The sequence below is a fragment of the Vespa mandarinia genome, chromosome 24, assembly GCF_050613455.1.
Source record: "Vespa mandarinia isolate Hongniang chromosome 24, ASM5061345v1, whole genome shotgun sequence".
Classification (NCBI taxonomy): Eukaryota; Metazoa; Arthropoda; class Insecta; order Hymenoptera; family Vespidae; genus Vespa; species Vespa mandarinia.
The window spans coordinates 307,501-322,959 of record NC_140833.1 but is presented as its reverse complement, the minus strand read 5'-3'; the positions used below and the strand labels follow the sequence as shown (position 1 = coordinate 322,959).

At 32.4% G+C, this 15,459-nt stretch overlaps 1 protein-coding gene across 8 annotated transcripts in view; it reads left to right on the top strand.

Moving 5' to 3' along the window:
• Positions 1-15,459, top strand: part of LOC118442740 (uncharacterized) — a 275,147-nt gene that overhangs the window by 244,117 nt on the left and 15,571 nt on the right. For all 8 annotated transcript variants that reach the window (XM_035868739.2, XM_035868738.2, XM_035868737.2 and 5 more), the window contains one exon: positions 4,567-4,584. In XM_035868739.2, the coding sequence (XP_035724632.1) occupies positions 4,567-4,584 (18 nt within the window). The remainder of the gene's footprint in view (positions 1-4,566; positions 4,585-15,459) is intronic.

The window sequence follows — 15,459 nt, the reverse complement described above, 5'->3', positions numbered from 1 at the left end:
ATGAATTTTTTTTTATAATGTCAAAATTGAAAATACACTTGCATACTTACTGATTATTATTTCCGAAGCTTCGAAAAATATACTGCCATTTCTTTTCAATCAAAATTATTCATTCTATATAAGTGACAATTGTTCAAAGTATCTGGGATTATAACGTATATCTCAAGTTGTACAATTAGAAATTATTTTGAGATGTGCCCAATCGAGATTAAACATCGTTTAAGCAGTTGGAAAATAAAATTGATAAAGTAATAGAAAAAAAAGGTCGAGTAATGGTAATGATAAAAGAGATTGTGTAAAACGAACGATTCGAGCTCGTGAACCGGCGCGAAATTTTGAAAACGAACGAGAGGACCGGGCTAGCGACACCGTCAATCAATAATCCTGGCTTTGCCGTTGGGAGAAAATTTCTCCGAATGAAAAATGTAACCGGCGTAAAACCGTCCGGAAGTTTCGTCGACAAAAAGTCTAACGTGGCATGCTACCACCGTAATTGCGGCATCATTTTTCGATACGCGTGACCGTTCGAATTCGACGTCCCGGGTTTTTAAAATGCGCGCGCGCTTTCGTTCTGACCAGACTTGTACCTTCCGTCCCTCCTGTTCCGTCCCTTCCCCCATCCCACTGCATCCTCACCCCCCGCCCGAGCGCGGTACCATCGTGAATCTCGTTGGAGCTTTCGGCGGTCGTGCACGTTTTTTCAATTTCTGTCACGGCTCGCTTCGTGCCTGCGAGTCCATTTTTTTTTTTTTTTTTTTTTTATTTTTTTTTACTACGAAAATTGGCTCGATCTATCGGGGGTCGGCCATTTCCTTTTTTTTTTTTTTTGTTTGTTTTTCTTTTCTTTTTCTTTTTTTTTTTTTTGTTTTGTTTCTATCCCTCTAACTTTGACGTATCTACGCCATTTTGATCCTTCCTATCTTTCTTTCTTTCTTTCTTTCTTTTAAATCTTGTCTTTTAACGTTGAAAGAAACTTCGACGAAGTTTAACGTTAGATCTAAAATAGATGCCACTCAATACGATCAATATCTTATTATGATTCTGGCTTTAAGAAAATTGATCTATTATGTATTATACCGTGACATGCGTGATATCGATAAGAGACAAGAATACAAGAAATATCTTTGCTCGTTGACAAGGACCAATATTTCGAGAGAGCTTCCGTTTCGATAATCGTAAATCGATATGCTTTTCCTCCCCTCTCTCTCCTTCTCTCTTTCTCTTTCTTTCTCTCTCTCTCTCTCTCTCTTTCTTTCTTTTTTCTTTCTCTCTTTTTCCTATAGAACGTGGCAACGATATTCGCATAGTCCTTTTAATTCGCATTTGTGTACAGACCACTTTCTACATCTGCTATCTATACTTCCTTTCTTTGAATAGCTCTTGCTAATATACTTCCTTGAATATATATATATATATATTGAATATATATATATATATATATATATATATATATATACTTTCATCGATCGAAATCGTGCGATTTCTAAAAATCTTATGAATCATATGAAAAAGAACGCGAAAAAATAAATGTGGATTATGGATAGCAACCATTTTCCTTTCCATTAAATGCCGATGAATTTATTATCATATCGAATAAATTTCTACTAAAAGAATATTGAAATTAAAAAGATACAAAAAAAAAGCTTTAATGTGTCTCGTGGAATAATAAAATAATGTAGCTATAATATGTAGACATTTATAGATTAACGTTTGTTGTTAACTTTCTTAATTTTGTTCTTTTTTTAAAGAAATATAAATATTTACAGATGCCAACTATTCGCTCATGATCAAAGATAGAACGTAACATTGCCTTGTCAATTATTTTGATCTGTTTTCTATTAACTCTTGTTATCCATTTTTTACATTTTAATAAAGTATATATATATATATATATATATATATATATACATATATATGTATGTATTTATGAATATATCTGGAATACACTTCGTATAATATATATTTTTAAAATGATAGAAAATATCATTTCTATTTAAAATATTTCTTATTTATATAAAAATAACATAATCGATCGAAACGAATAATAATATATAATACTGTAAGCTCGATTTATTCTTTAAATTAAGACAAATAATTGGCTACAAAGTTTTTTTTTTTTTTTTTTTTTTTTTTTTTATGCTTTGCCATATTTTTTCTTATGTCGTGCAATAATTAAAATGATTGATAGAAAAATTGAAGAAATATCGTTTTGCCCGATATCTCGAGTTCTTTCGCTAATCGTCGTTAATCGTCAAGGAGATCAAACAATTTCGAAGGCACGCTTAAAGATTGGATCAAGTTTGCGAGGATGGCAAAGACGAAATCAAAGTTAATTGCCAATTTTCTCTGGCACCAGGCCTCTCCTCCTTTCGCAAGCTTTCCTACTATCCTACAGAATTCATCCTTCCTTCGAACGTCAACAAATCTCTCTCTCTCTCTCTCTCTCCCTCTTTCTCTCTCCCTCTCTTTCTCTCTCTCACTCTCACGTCTTCTCTTGCAAGGATAGAATGGAAAAGGAGCGTCGTTTGTATAGAATGCCGCTTACGTGGTTAATAGACCATTTATCGAACGTAATACTTAATAGCTGCTGCTCGATTAAAAAATTACTATCTTTAAAGGTTTATTAGAGTACATTTAATAAAAGGTGTAATTGAGTTGGTGTCTATCTGTTAAAGAATCTAATCGTTTGAATTTTCGAAAGAAATTCATTAAACGATAATTAAAGAGACACGTCTATATGTAGTATGTACGAATATTTTTCAATCGAGCAAACTTAATCCAATGGCCAGACGAGATCGATAAACAACGAAACCGACGAATTCGTTACATTGAAATATTCATATGCCTAGCCAGCGAAATCCGGAAAATGCTCGATTGGAATTGACACCAGACGATTGAAATTGTTGTTTTTACCAATATCAGTAAATGCCCGGTGGCTACGAACGATCCTTTCATTTCTTTTTCACATGAAAAAAGACAAAGAAAAAAAAAGGGAAAAAAAAGAGGTAAAAAGAAGCAAAATTTATCTCCAAAAAAAAAAAAAAAAAAAAACTTAGGAACAAAAGAAATCGCATTTATTCCTTTGATTAGAATTTCGAAGGGGTAAAAGCGTAGATGAATTGAGACTGTTCGTTCTTTTTTTTTTTTTTTTTTTTTTTTTTTGAAATAAACGAAAGAAGTACCTCGTGTCGTCGGTCGTGAAAAATCAGCGAAAAGTTATGAAAAGGTGCGCCTCTTGCTTATCAAATATTCTATTCCGTTGAAAAAGAGTGATCTCGATGCTACGTTCCGATGAAAAAGAAAAGAAAAGAAAAGAAAAGAAAAGAGAAAACACAAAGAGAGGATTATATATACATATATATTTAGAGAGAGAGAGAGAGAGAAAGAGAGAGAGAGAGAGAGAGGTTGCAAAAGGTCAGTAGAGTCACTCGTCGAGTTCGCGCTTTTAAGTGTCCGATAAAATCCATCGTCCTGACAACCCAAAACTATTACAAGGATCTACAAGGATTCTCCGTGCTTTTACAAAAAAAAAAAAAAAAAAAAAAGAAAAAAAGAAAAAGGGCAGTGTAGGAAACAGCTCCACGAATATATTTCCTAAATATTATATAAAAAGTAAAGTCTTATATATAAAATGAAAAGTTTTATTAACGATCGATCGATCCGAATAATTAACAACGGAAAATGATTAATTAATATTTTTCCAAAATATATTCGATTATTAAACTCGTTTCAATTGAAGGAATTCTTTTAATTCGTACGAATAAGTAAAAATAGAATAAGTAGAATAATAAAAGTAACGTCGGAAAAATCCGTCAGCGATATAATCGATACTAGAAAAGACAATTAGTTTTGTACGGAAACAAACCGGGACAAATTTCGTTCGAGACCTTTTCGTATAATCGATATTTCCGACAGACTGGGTGATACATTGACTTCGACGATTTAGCCGCGGCGTTGAATCTGATAGGGAACGGCAATATATCATTCCCATTTCAATTACAACATAGCATTCGTCATAAACGCGTGTCCTTCTCTCTCAATTCCTCCCACCCACCCTCTTCCTTCCTTCCTTCCTTCCTTCCTTCCTTCCTTTCTCTCTTCCTATGTTCGATATTTATCATTAATGTGCGTGCATTAAGATGAAGCGAAAATTCAGACGATTAGATTTTCGAACAGATAGACACTTTTCTTCGTTAATGATATAATGAACAAATTATTGCGAATCGTTGTTAATACGTGAAAGTAATTTAAACGATACGTTTGTCATTAACGAGTATAAAAAAAAAAGAAAAAAAAAAAAAAGAAAAAATATTTACGTTAATTCGTTAAAAAAAAATCATCAAAGGACGTATAATTTAATTTGAAACAATTGGACACTCGTGTTGTTACATGCATTTATTAGAACGATCTATGATGATATATCGCGTGTACTTAACTAATTTAACTAACTTAACGTCTTTATATTTTTCTTTTTCTTTCTTTGTTTTTTTCTTTTCTTCTTCTTTTTTTTTTTTTTTTTTGTTCTTTTTCTCTGTACTTATCGATCGTTCCTCTTTTTTGTTACAGGGACTACTACTACGACAGGTGAGTGTGTACTTGGGGATTAGCCTTGAAGGAACGCGTGACTCGGTACAGTATAAACAAATAAATTACTTTTTTTATCGTACTTGACATTTGAAAAGATATGTGGACGGGAAATAAAAGCATAATTTTATTTCTTTCCTATTATCGTAATGGACGGAAATAAAAATAAAAATAAAAATAATAATAAAAATAAAAATAAAAATAAAAAATAAAAAATAAAAAATAAAGAAAGAAAAAGAAAAGAAAAGAGGAGAGGAATTAATTTTAAGAATTTCCAGAATCACGAGGAATAACAATCGAAGGAAAATTGATTGATTATCGTGGAAAAAAAAATCCTTTCGTAATCAAAAAAAAAGAAAAAAAAAGTAATAAGAAAAAAGAAAAGAAAAGGAAAAAAAAGAAAAGAAATACTGTCGTTTCATTTCGATTATTTTCTTGCCTCATTCGAGAGACCTCTTAGACCTCATCAATTGACATTCAGCCCCGTAATTCGACTCACGGCGAGACAACATGCTCGTTCGCGGACACGTTCCTGATTAAAAGTATTGTCGTTTGAGAAAAAGGCCTTTCAAAGGAACTGAAATAGATGGGGAACAAGTATGCCAGAGGAGTGGATTCAATCCAACCATTGGACCGGCCGAGTGCTGTGACTTTTGAAAGGGCAACGAGAGTCCGTATTTACGTGACCGTAGATAATAATTATTAACTCGACGACTCGAGTCTGCGGGTCGTCTCTTTCTTCTTCGTATCACGAAATAGGAAACATTTCTCTCTCTCTCTCTCTCTCTCTTTCTCTCTCTCTCTCTCTCTCTCTTTCTCTCTCTCTCTTTCTCTCTCTCTCTTTCTCTCTCTCTCTTCTTTTTCTCTATTTGTCGGCATATTCGCGCGCAGAATTTTAAAATAAATTAACACGCATGTGCAGCGGTATGAGAAGCGATGAAACAGGATAGAAAATAAAGAGAAAGAGAGAGAGAGAGAGAGAGAGAGAAATAGAGAGAAAAGTGGTGAGTCGCAGACCATAACACACCGAGACTTTCTTTTGCTTTAATTGTCACAATTCAGAGACGGTTCGTGACCGGCCTAGAAAACGCATGCGGATATATTCCGTAGAAAACGAAATGCCGTGAGGGAAAGAGAGAAAGAGAGAGATGGTAGCAGCCCCTTCAACAAATAAAAATCATAAACTCGAAGAACCGTTGGTCGTAGCGGGGAGAATCGCATTGCTACTGGACGAATGAACGAACAAACGAACGAACGGGACTTTAGCTGGAAACGCGTTGAATTAAAACAACGAAATATGAACGCGCAGGTGGTCTTTTCTTTCGGAAAAGCTCGACGATAAAACGTCTGACGTATTACTCTCTCTTTCTCTCTTTCTCTCTCTCTCTCTCTCTCTCTCTGTCTCTCTCTCTCTCTCTGTTTCTCTCTCTCTCTCTCTGTCTCTCTCTCTCTCCCTTTCTTCATTTCTTTCCGCTTTTCGTTTTTGCTTACGTGTAACGTAAAAATAAAAAAAAAAAAAAAAGAACAAAAAATATAACAGGGTCCGTATTAATTCTTTCGATAGTATTAGTGGATATAATAACATATGTACTTACAAGAACGACAATGTGTTTGTTTAAATGAAATAATAACGATGATTAATTATCGTAATATAGGATATTGAAAAAGATTGCTTACCATCGAAATATTCTCAAAGCGTTTTCAACCGTATCATTATTTTTATGGGACTTTTAATTCACGTTGGCATACGCTTTGTCGTGCTTACAAATGAGCTTATATAATTTTAACATGGCTTATGGCCTTTTTTTCATTTTTTCTTTTTTTTCTTCTTTTTTTTTTTTTTTTTTTTGTAAATCGGAAGAATATTTATTATCAAAGTGAATATATTCAAGGTATTATATATAATACGTGCGATGATACGAGACAAACAAGTTTATTTTAAAAGTATAAAAATTAGAGTATAACAGTAGACGTGTTAATGTGATTAGTACATTTAAAATAATCGACCTAATGGAAAGTTCTTAATTTCATTACGAAAGGAGCTCTCCGAATAAAAGGTTTCATAATGGCAAAATTCTTCATTTCATTAAGGGGGGGGGAAAAAAAATAAAAAAAAAAAAAAGAAAATAAAATGAAATAAAACAAAAAAAAAAAGAAGGAAAAAAAAACAAGAAACAAAACAAGGAAAAATACACTTTTTTAAGTGATGTAATCGTACAACAAAGTTATTTACGCATTAATCAAAGGATTAAATGAAAACTATTCTACAAATTATCATCAAAGTGAAACGAGTTAGAAAATTAGAGATGGATAAAAGGCCATAAAATAATTTTTCATTCGTGATACGAGAAATAAAATAAAATTTTCTGTTGACAAATTAATTCCCATTGCCAACGTAGAATTAGAGAAGTCGTTCGATAAACGAGCGAACGTGATCGTATCCTTCCATTTACATTTTTTTACATTTTCTTTTTTTATATTTTTTTTTCTTTTGTTTTTTTTTTTTCGAGAGCACATCAATACATATGAAACCGAGAGAATAGTGAATTGCATGAGAAAATTCATGATGAACTATGAACCTGGACAGAGATATTATTTTAATATTTGCATTGTTATCAACATGTTTCGCTACCATACGATAACCTTCTAACCTTTACACAATAAATAAATATATATAATATATATAATACATATAAATATTAGGTGGACCGGAAAGTAATGTCGCTTTCTTAAATTAAATTCGAACGAATAAATTTTTAACAAGTTTTTATTTTTAATCACGATCAAATATCGACATGCGGAGAAACGTCATTACTTTCCGGTCCACCTAATATATAATATATTATAAATATATTATATTATAATATTATATATTATAATATAATATATATATATTATATATTATAATATAATATAATATATTATATATTATATTATAATATTATATATTATATATTATATTATAATATTATATATTATAATATATATATATGTATATATGTATATATATATATATATATTATATAGCACAATAACTTTTATCATCTTGAATATCTCCATTCATTTTGGAGATATGGAGAAACTTTATTTACTAAAGTCGTAAAGTACGGATGAGACCATAATATAATAGTAATAATTTTTTTGTTGGTAAGAGGCATACTTTACGCTTCAAATCTCCACGACTTTTAATTCTGAACATATTCCTATTCAAACAGAAAACGTAGAAATAAAATTTCTTTAATAAAAAAAAAAAAAAAAAAAAAAAAAAAAAAATAAAAAAAACAATTTGTTTATTAATTATTTAATTAATTTATATAATTTAATGAAAGATCAATCTTAAGTTGAAATTTTCTTTCGAATATTAAGATGAATTTAATTTTTCTATATTTTTATTATGTAAATTGTTCATAACAAATCGTTAATTAATTATTAAAAATACGATGAACAAAAAAATAGAGAAAATCCTTCCCTCTTTTAAAATAATATTTAATTCAAGTCTCTAGGACTTTTAGTTCCAAAGATATTCTCATGTAAATGGAAGATATTTACGTTGACACACTAACTTATATAATTTCATTCATATTCGCTCAATGACACAGTGACTTATATAAATTCCGAGAATTTACACGGGCCCATTACTACTATCATTACTATTACTACGAACAGTTGTACTATAGGAATAATGAATGAAAATCTTTCAAAGGCGATCTCTTCGAAATGAAAAATTACAGACACTTGAAACAAAAATCATTTTCAAATATAATTTATTCTTTATTTATTTTATAATATTCCAATTAATATTATACTAATAAAATCAATTTTATTAATAATTTGGAAAGTTTAATTTTCCCTTTTCCTTCTCGATAAGGCCATAACAGTAATGAAATCATTTTTATATTTATTTGCAATTGTGTAAATTTTATTTTGTTTATTTAAAAGTAAGAGGTAAAATATCTATCAATAATTGCCAACGACTATGAAATTTAAAGAGCTTTCTTTCGTAATAAGAAAACAAACTGTCAAATATGTTATCTCCTTAATTAATAATTTTTCGTAATATACGATTTAATACTTTTCTTTGTAGAAAATGTTAAGCTGCATCAACGTTTATGTCATTTAAATCAACACTGATGAAATTAATTATGGCGGAATGTGAATGAATTAATTTCGTTTTTCGACGTTTACAATACTAATCTCATTTTAAAAATTAGAAAATTTTTCAACCTATTTTGTGCGTCTTTCGTCGAAAAAATCAATATGAGAATAATTTTCTCGAGGATCAAAGGGAAAGAATATTGAAAAGAAAATAATTAAATACGATTACGTTTTCATTTTATTTTTAACAAAATAATAATTCGACTTGTCATTCGTAAGAAATAAATATTATTTCTCGTAAGAGATTATGAAGAAAAAGAATTGGATCTTGACTATGAGAACTAATTCAAAGGATTCTGAATCTCTCTCGTCTAATCGATTGGATAAAAACGAATAGAAAAAATGCTTACCTTCAAACATTCAAACAGATTACATTGTAATGAGAAACGATCTTAACCCGATTGTATCTCGATCAAACGTCACTCTTTAGTTACTTTTATATAAAGTAACTCAATCGATGTTTAATTTGACGCGCGAGTGACGGCCGTCTCCGATCCATGCAGTTAGTCGATTGGGATTAAGCATATCGACTCTCTCTCTCTCTCTCTCTCTCTCTCTCTCTCTCTCTCTCTCTCTCTCTCTCTCTCTCTCTGACCCCTCGTTGAGAGTGGGGTCAGGACGTGTTCGACTAAGCCAGATACAAGTCACACGGCGATGTCTTGACTCTTGGGGAGGACGAATGTCCATAATTAACCATACACCCTGTATCTGCTATTCCGTTTGATCCCAATTGAACGTATCATCCAATATAATCAACTTAATTTACAAATGCTAAATTTCATGTAAAAACAAATGATAAAATATTCATACAGATAAGTACTATTACATACGTATAATTAACTTAATGGTTTGCTTATTGCCTGATCGTATCTATTATTATTTGAAATTAAATAATCATTAATTAAGACAATAAATTTCCTTTTATGCGTTATATCTGATACATATTTTCTCATTAGAAAAAAGTAATATTTTATTAGAATCAATTCGATGGCTGATAATTCTAATTTGTTACTTAATCAGAATAGAACGATAAAAGACATTGAAACAACGTCTTATCGAATATTCTCGACTTTCTCTTTCTCTCTCTTTCTTTCTGCGAATTCACCAGTAGATACGCACCTGCGACATTAAAGCTCTTATCTACCATTAATAATTCTTTCGATAATACAACCGAGACCGAGACTATATCTAGTCGAACGATCGTCGCTACTACTGTATAACACCGAAGAACGACGCATTAATTTCTTGTGAAAGCTTCTCGGCAAGAAGTCTCCTTCTCCTCCTCCTCCTCCTCCTCCACCTCCTCCTTCTCTATGTTTGTATGTATGTATGTACTATGAAAAACATCTTGGTATTGGTAAATATACGTGGAAAGCATTTGAAAACGAACGGGAAACGGTGCTAAAACTCAAAGAGATAGATAGATAGATAGAGAGAGAGAGAGAGAGAGAGAGAGAGAGAGAAAGAGAGAGGGAAATAGAAAAAGAGAAAAAGAAAAATAGATAATGTTCTATGGAAAAATAATGATGGCTGCAAAAGAGAGGAAAGTTTTCTTTTTTCTTTTTTCTGCGAAGCTACGCGAATCGCCATGATATCTTCAAATGGAAAGCGATTTTTGGTATTGTCGAGATTGATCGAACGAATCTTAAAAAGATATTTGAATGTGTTTGCGTGCGTACGTGAGTCCGTGTGCCTCCGTTTGTGTCGGTGAACGAATAAGAATATGAGGGTAATCGTTGAAGGTGAATGAAGAAAGGGAAGAAGAACGAACAAAGGCTACCCAAGAATGAAAAGAGAAAGAGAGAGAGAAGAGAGAGAGAGAGAGAGAGAGAGAGAGAGAGAGGGAGAGGGATGGAGTTATTATAAAGATTTCGAAGAACGAGGGAGAACTTTCTCAAGCTTTATAAGGGTCTGCCTCTGTAAGTGTATGCGTATTTTGTATACCCGGAGTACACAGGAATATTTCTCGTCATCTCATTTCCTTTCACGAGAAAACTTGCACGATTTGGTCCGTATGACGCTACTCTCGGGATCTTGGCCTGCTTTCGGTCTCTTTCTTTTCTTTTTTTTTTTTTTATTTTTTATTTTTTCTTTTTCTTTTTTTTTTCTTTTTCTCTTTTACTCTTCCTCTCTTCTCTTTCCGCTCTTTCCCCCCTTTTTCTCTTCTATCTTTTTTTTCTTTTTTTTTCTTTTTCTTTTTCTTTTTTTTTTTTTTTTTTTTTTGCTTTTTTCACTGTTCTCTTCCACGAACAATATTTAAGAACGCTCATTTATCTTTTGCAAAACGAAGAAAACATTCATCGAGAAGTCGATCTCGTTTCGCTTTAAGCCATGCCTCTATTTTTGTTTCTTCTTCTTTTTTTTTTTTTCTTGTTTGTTTCTTCTTTTTCTTCTTTTTTTACATTTCACAAACGAAGACGTATAGGAGAGATTGGTATAGCGAATTTAATAAGCAGTTAATTTCATTAACATGAAAGAATTTTGTTCAATTTTCCCTCGTGACGTGTCATTTTCACGATCTCTGTCTCAGATCAGAAGGGTGGGGGTGGGGGGAGTCGGGGCAGGGCGGAAAGGAAAGAAAACAGAAAAAAAACGATAAAATATTAGATTCGAATTGAAAAGATAAAGAAGGTTGGAAAGAATTGAAAGATCGATCGAAAAAATGGAGGATATTTTCCTTTGACGAAAGGTCACGTTATGAACTCTACGAACGAAGATCGGGTTACGAGTCATCGTCCAGTAAAGAGGATGGAGGAGGAATAGAGGAGGGCTAGCTTTGCAGCTTTGTACGCAGCAATTCTCTGATGGTGAGAAGAGCGTGAATGGACGTGTAGAACGGCAGAGAGAGAGAGAGAGAGAGAGAGACAAAGATAGGTAGTTACGTTCGTCGAAATTAAAGGGTTGCCACCGTAATTCCAAGCAGCCTGAAACTGGCTATTAAACCAATGCAAATTAGTGCAAGACAATCCGAGCAAGGAGTGAAAGAGAGAGGGGAGAGAGAGAGAGAGAGAGAAGAAGAAGAAGAAGTTTGTTCCTTCTAATTACGTATCGAAGAAGAAGGAGGTGGAGATGGAAGAGTAAGCGAAAAGTCTCCAAGCAAATCGGATACTATCACAGCGTTCATATTCGTTGCCGCAAGGAAAAGAACAAAACAAAAACAAATATCATTGTTTTTTTCTTTTTTCCTTTTTGTCTTTCCCCCTTCGTACTTTTTCATTAACACGTACATATGTGTTACACACTGGCCGGGTTTCCTCGTAATTTACCGTCCGAAAAGTAAAACATGAGGCAGACGTTCCGAAGAAATTTTAATTTAGGTCGTTGCTCGGACAGGATTCACTGAGAAAAAAAAATAAAAATAGCAACGTGTAAAGACGATTTGAATACGATCATTTCTGTAGAATACAATATGACGTTCTTTTTTTTTCTTTTTTTTTTTTTGAGAGAAAGAAAGAGGAAAAAATTGTTATATGTATAAATGAAATGCATTTCAGATACGTTTATTTCTCTTTTATTAAATCAATCACTATAATTAATCTAAATTTGTATTTAAAAATGATTTAAAATGATGAATAATATATATATATATATATATATATATATATATATATATATATAGAAAAGAAAAAGTTCATATAAACATGTCCACCCGATATATATAACAATAATAACTTTCAAAAGTGATAGATACATTTTTAATTTATCTTTAAAACAAAAATTAAATGTTATTATTACTATCAGTATATATGCTATACTGATAATTTATATATATATATAAATATATATATATGTATGTGTGTGTGTGTGTCTGTGTGGTATATGATTAAATTAGAGTAAACAATAAAAATTATCGGAACATAATAAGAGTCGATAAAATGGTAATTTTCGGTCTGACCGATATTCTTAAAGGGCAACTTTCCACAATGACAATGGAGGAAGAGACGGACAAAGAGAGAACGAATGTCCTGCCGATGCAATAAAATGGCACGTAAACCGGCTTTTAAAGGGCACCGGACGATCGCTTCGTACGATCGTAAAACGTGGAAATGTCATTCGTGCTATTCGCGTGGATATTTCGACGACCGTTAGACATCATCAGTATCCATATATCATGAGAATGCATGGTGCATTGTACATTCGGTTAGCCCGAATCTTGATAACCTTGTTAACTAGAATACCATTTTATTTAAATAATAAAAATAAAAGCGTCGATAATCTATGAATCATCGATAAGAAAGAAAAAAGTGCTTCGTGCTCGTCGAAGAATTCGGAATAATTAAAAGCGCGTAAGTAAAATGATTTTTATCGAACAATACTTTCATTAATTTCGTTAACGATCGTACACTTACATCGTTTAAGATGAAATCTTTATTCAATTTAGACGGATCATTCGTAACGGTAGCGAACGTCACACACAGAGAATTATCAACTATTCGATAAGGTTTCTAATTCGTCATTTCTGATTGACGGAAATGGGTCGCTCCTTTTACGTCGGATAAGACTTTACTTTCATATATTAAATCACATCATCTTTATATGCCACGTGAATAAAGCCTCGAATCGGATTTTTCTAAGCTGTCACATTTAATCGTAAACGAAATCATTTTCTAATAAGCTTTATAACATAACCGATGAATTATTATTTCTTCTTCTTTTTAACATAAGGAACCCGTTAAAAAATAATTTTATCACATAATCCTCACGTCCAACTAATATCGTCAAGAGGGAAAGAGAGAGAGAGAGAGAGAGAGAGAGAGTGAGAAGAAAGATAGATAAAAAAAAAAATGACGTGTTAAAATAAAATCGTGGCATCGGTCATGAGAAATGCAATAATTTCGAGAAAATAGCGTCGCGTCGAGAGCCACTGACAGAAAGTTTATTTATGATAGTGCACGAGCTCTTCTCCTATCTCTCTCTCTCTCTCTCTGTCTCTCTTTCTCTCTTTGCCTGGAGCAACAAGCCAGCCAAGCCGTAATAATTGCGACGGTGAAATGTAGTCCTGGGACGCGTCCTGTAACATCGTTCCATTCTTCTGTCTCCTGATGAAAGCGAGAAATTTAACGAAGGATCACGAATCTTTCTCGTTGATCCTTAAATCGTTTCATCAACAGAAAATAGTCAGTCGATCTGTCAACGTTTTTCCAAATATCCATTCATCGTCGATATATTAATTTTATTTTTTCTTTGTTTACAATTCCAATCGAATCGCACATAAAATATATTTGCTTTATTGTATTCGAGTGGATATCATTAGAAAAGAAATAAAAAAAAAAAAAAAAAGAACAAAAATTATAGAAAAAGAAAAAAGAACAGAAAAAGTATAATAAGATAAGAACGATTTATTTAAAGAGCAAAAGTAATATAATCGAGCATACTATGGATACCTAAAAGACGAGATAGTAAAAGCGATCGATCGTAACCACGAGAGGACTATGAGGAGAGACCGTTTACGAGCGGCAGGACCAAAGAGATGAGTGCATGCATATGTATTCGGATCGGACCAACGTCGAGGCAACTCGAATTCATCGGATGAATTCTAGTCAAGGGCCTCTAATACCAAATTTCATTAAAATCCATTCAGACGGAGCAGCTGTTATACGTGTCGTCCTCGATATATGTACATAGAAAGAGAAAGAAAGAGAGAGAGAGAGAGAGAGAGAGAGAGAGAGAGAGAGAGAGATAGAGGACAGGAAACGATAGAGATAAAGACAAAAAACCGAGAGAGAGAGAGAGAGAGAGAGAGAGAGAAATACAGATGCTATAATAGGCTTACAGGATCTCCACAAAGGAACGCTCGAACAGCGTTATCTCGGAAAAATGTTGCAATTTCTCGCGGTTAGAGGATGCTCCGGTTTAAGTATTACCCCTTGGGAACTACATAAATTATGGGGATTCTAAAAATGGGAAAACGTCGGCTTGTTGGCACAATACTGCGAGACAGGAAATCTTAATTATTCTATTTACATAAATCGAATAGACCACGATAAAAAGATTTGTTTTTATGTTCTCTTACTATGAGTTAACCAACGTCATTCAGTGAGAGATTTTTATGGCATTATGTGAACGAATCTGATTTCTTTTCTTCTTTCTTTTTCTTTTTTTTCTTTTTTCTTTTTTCTTTTTTCTTTTTTTGTTGTTTTTTTTTTCTTCTTTTCTTTCTTTTTTCTATACAATATTAGTATCGTCAATTTGCAAAGAATCGAGGCAAGAAAAATGTGTAGGGAGAGAGAGAGAAAGAGAGAGAGAAAGAAAGAGAGAGAGAGAGAGAGAGAGAGGGAGGGAGGGAGGGAGAGAGAAAATGTTGGACGCAGGTGTTCAAGAGAAAGAAACGTCCCAGAAACTCGAACCACGAAATACCTTTGTTTCATATTATATATTATTATAGCCTTGCGCTACAATTTTACTTGCGTCCCATGCCAACAATATTGTTATGTTCGTATCGAGTCTCCGAGGATGCTTCGATTATTTGCTTTCAATTAATCATCGTAAATAATTGTTGCATTACAGTGAAAATAATAAATGCGGCCGTTCTTGTCGTCGAACCGCTAATAACGCGTATTGGCGCAGTTATTATTGTATAAAGAAAGAGAGAAATTTATAGACGATTAGAAATATTTAAACATTAAAAATACAAATCATTTTCATATTAATATCGAAGAAATAATTGTAATATTTTTGTTATAACGATAAAAACAAATGTCACGATATTCAATATTAACT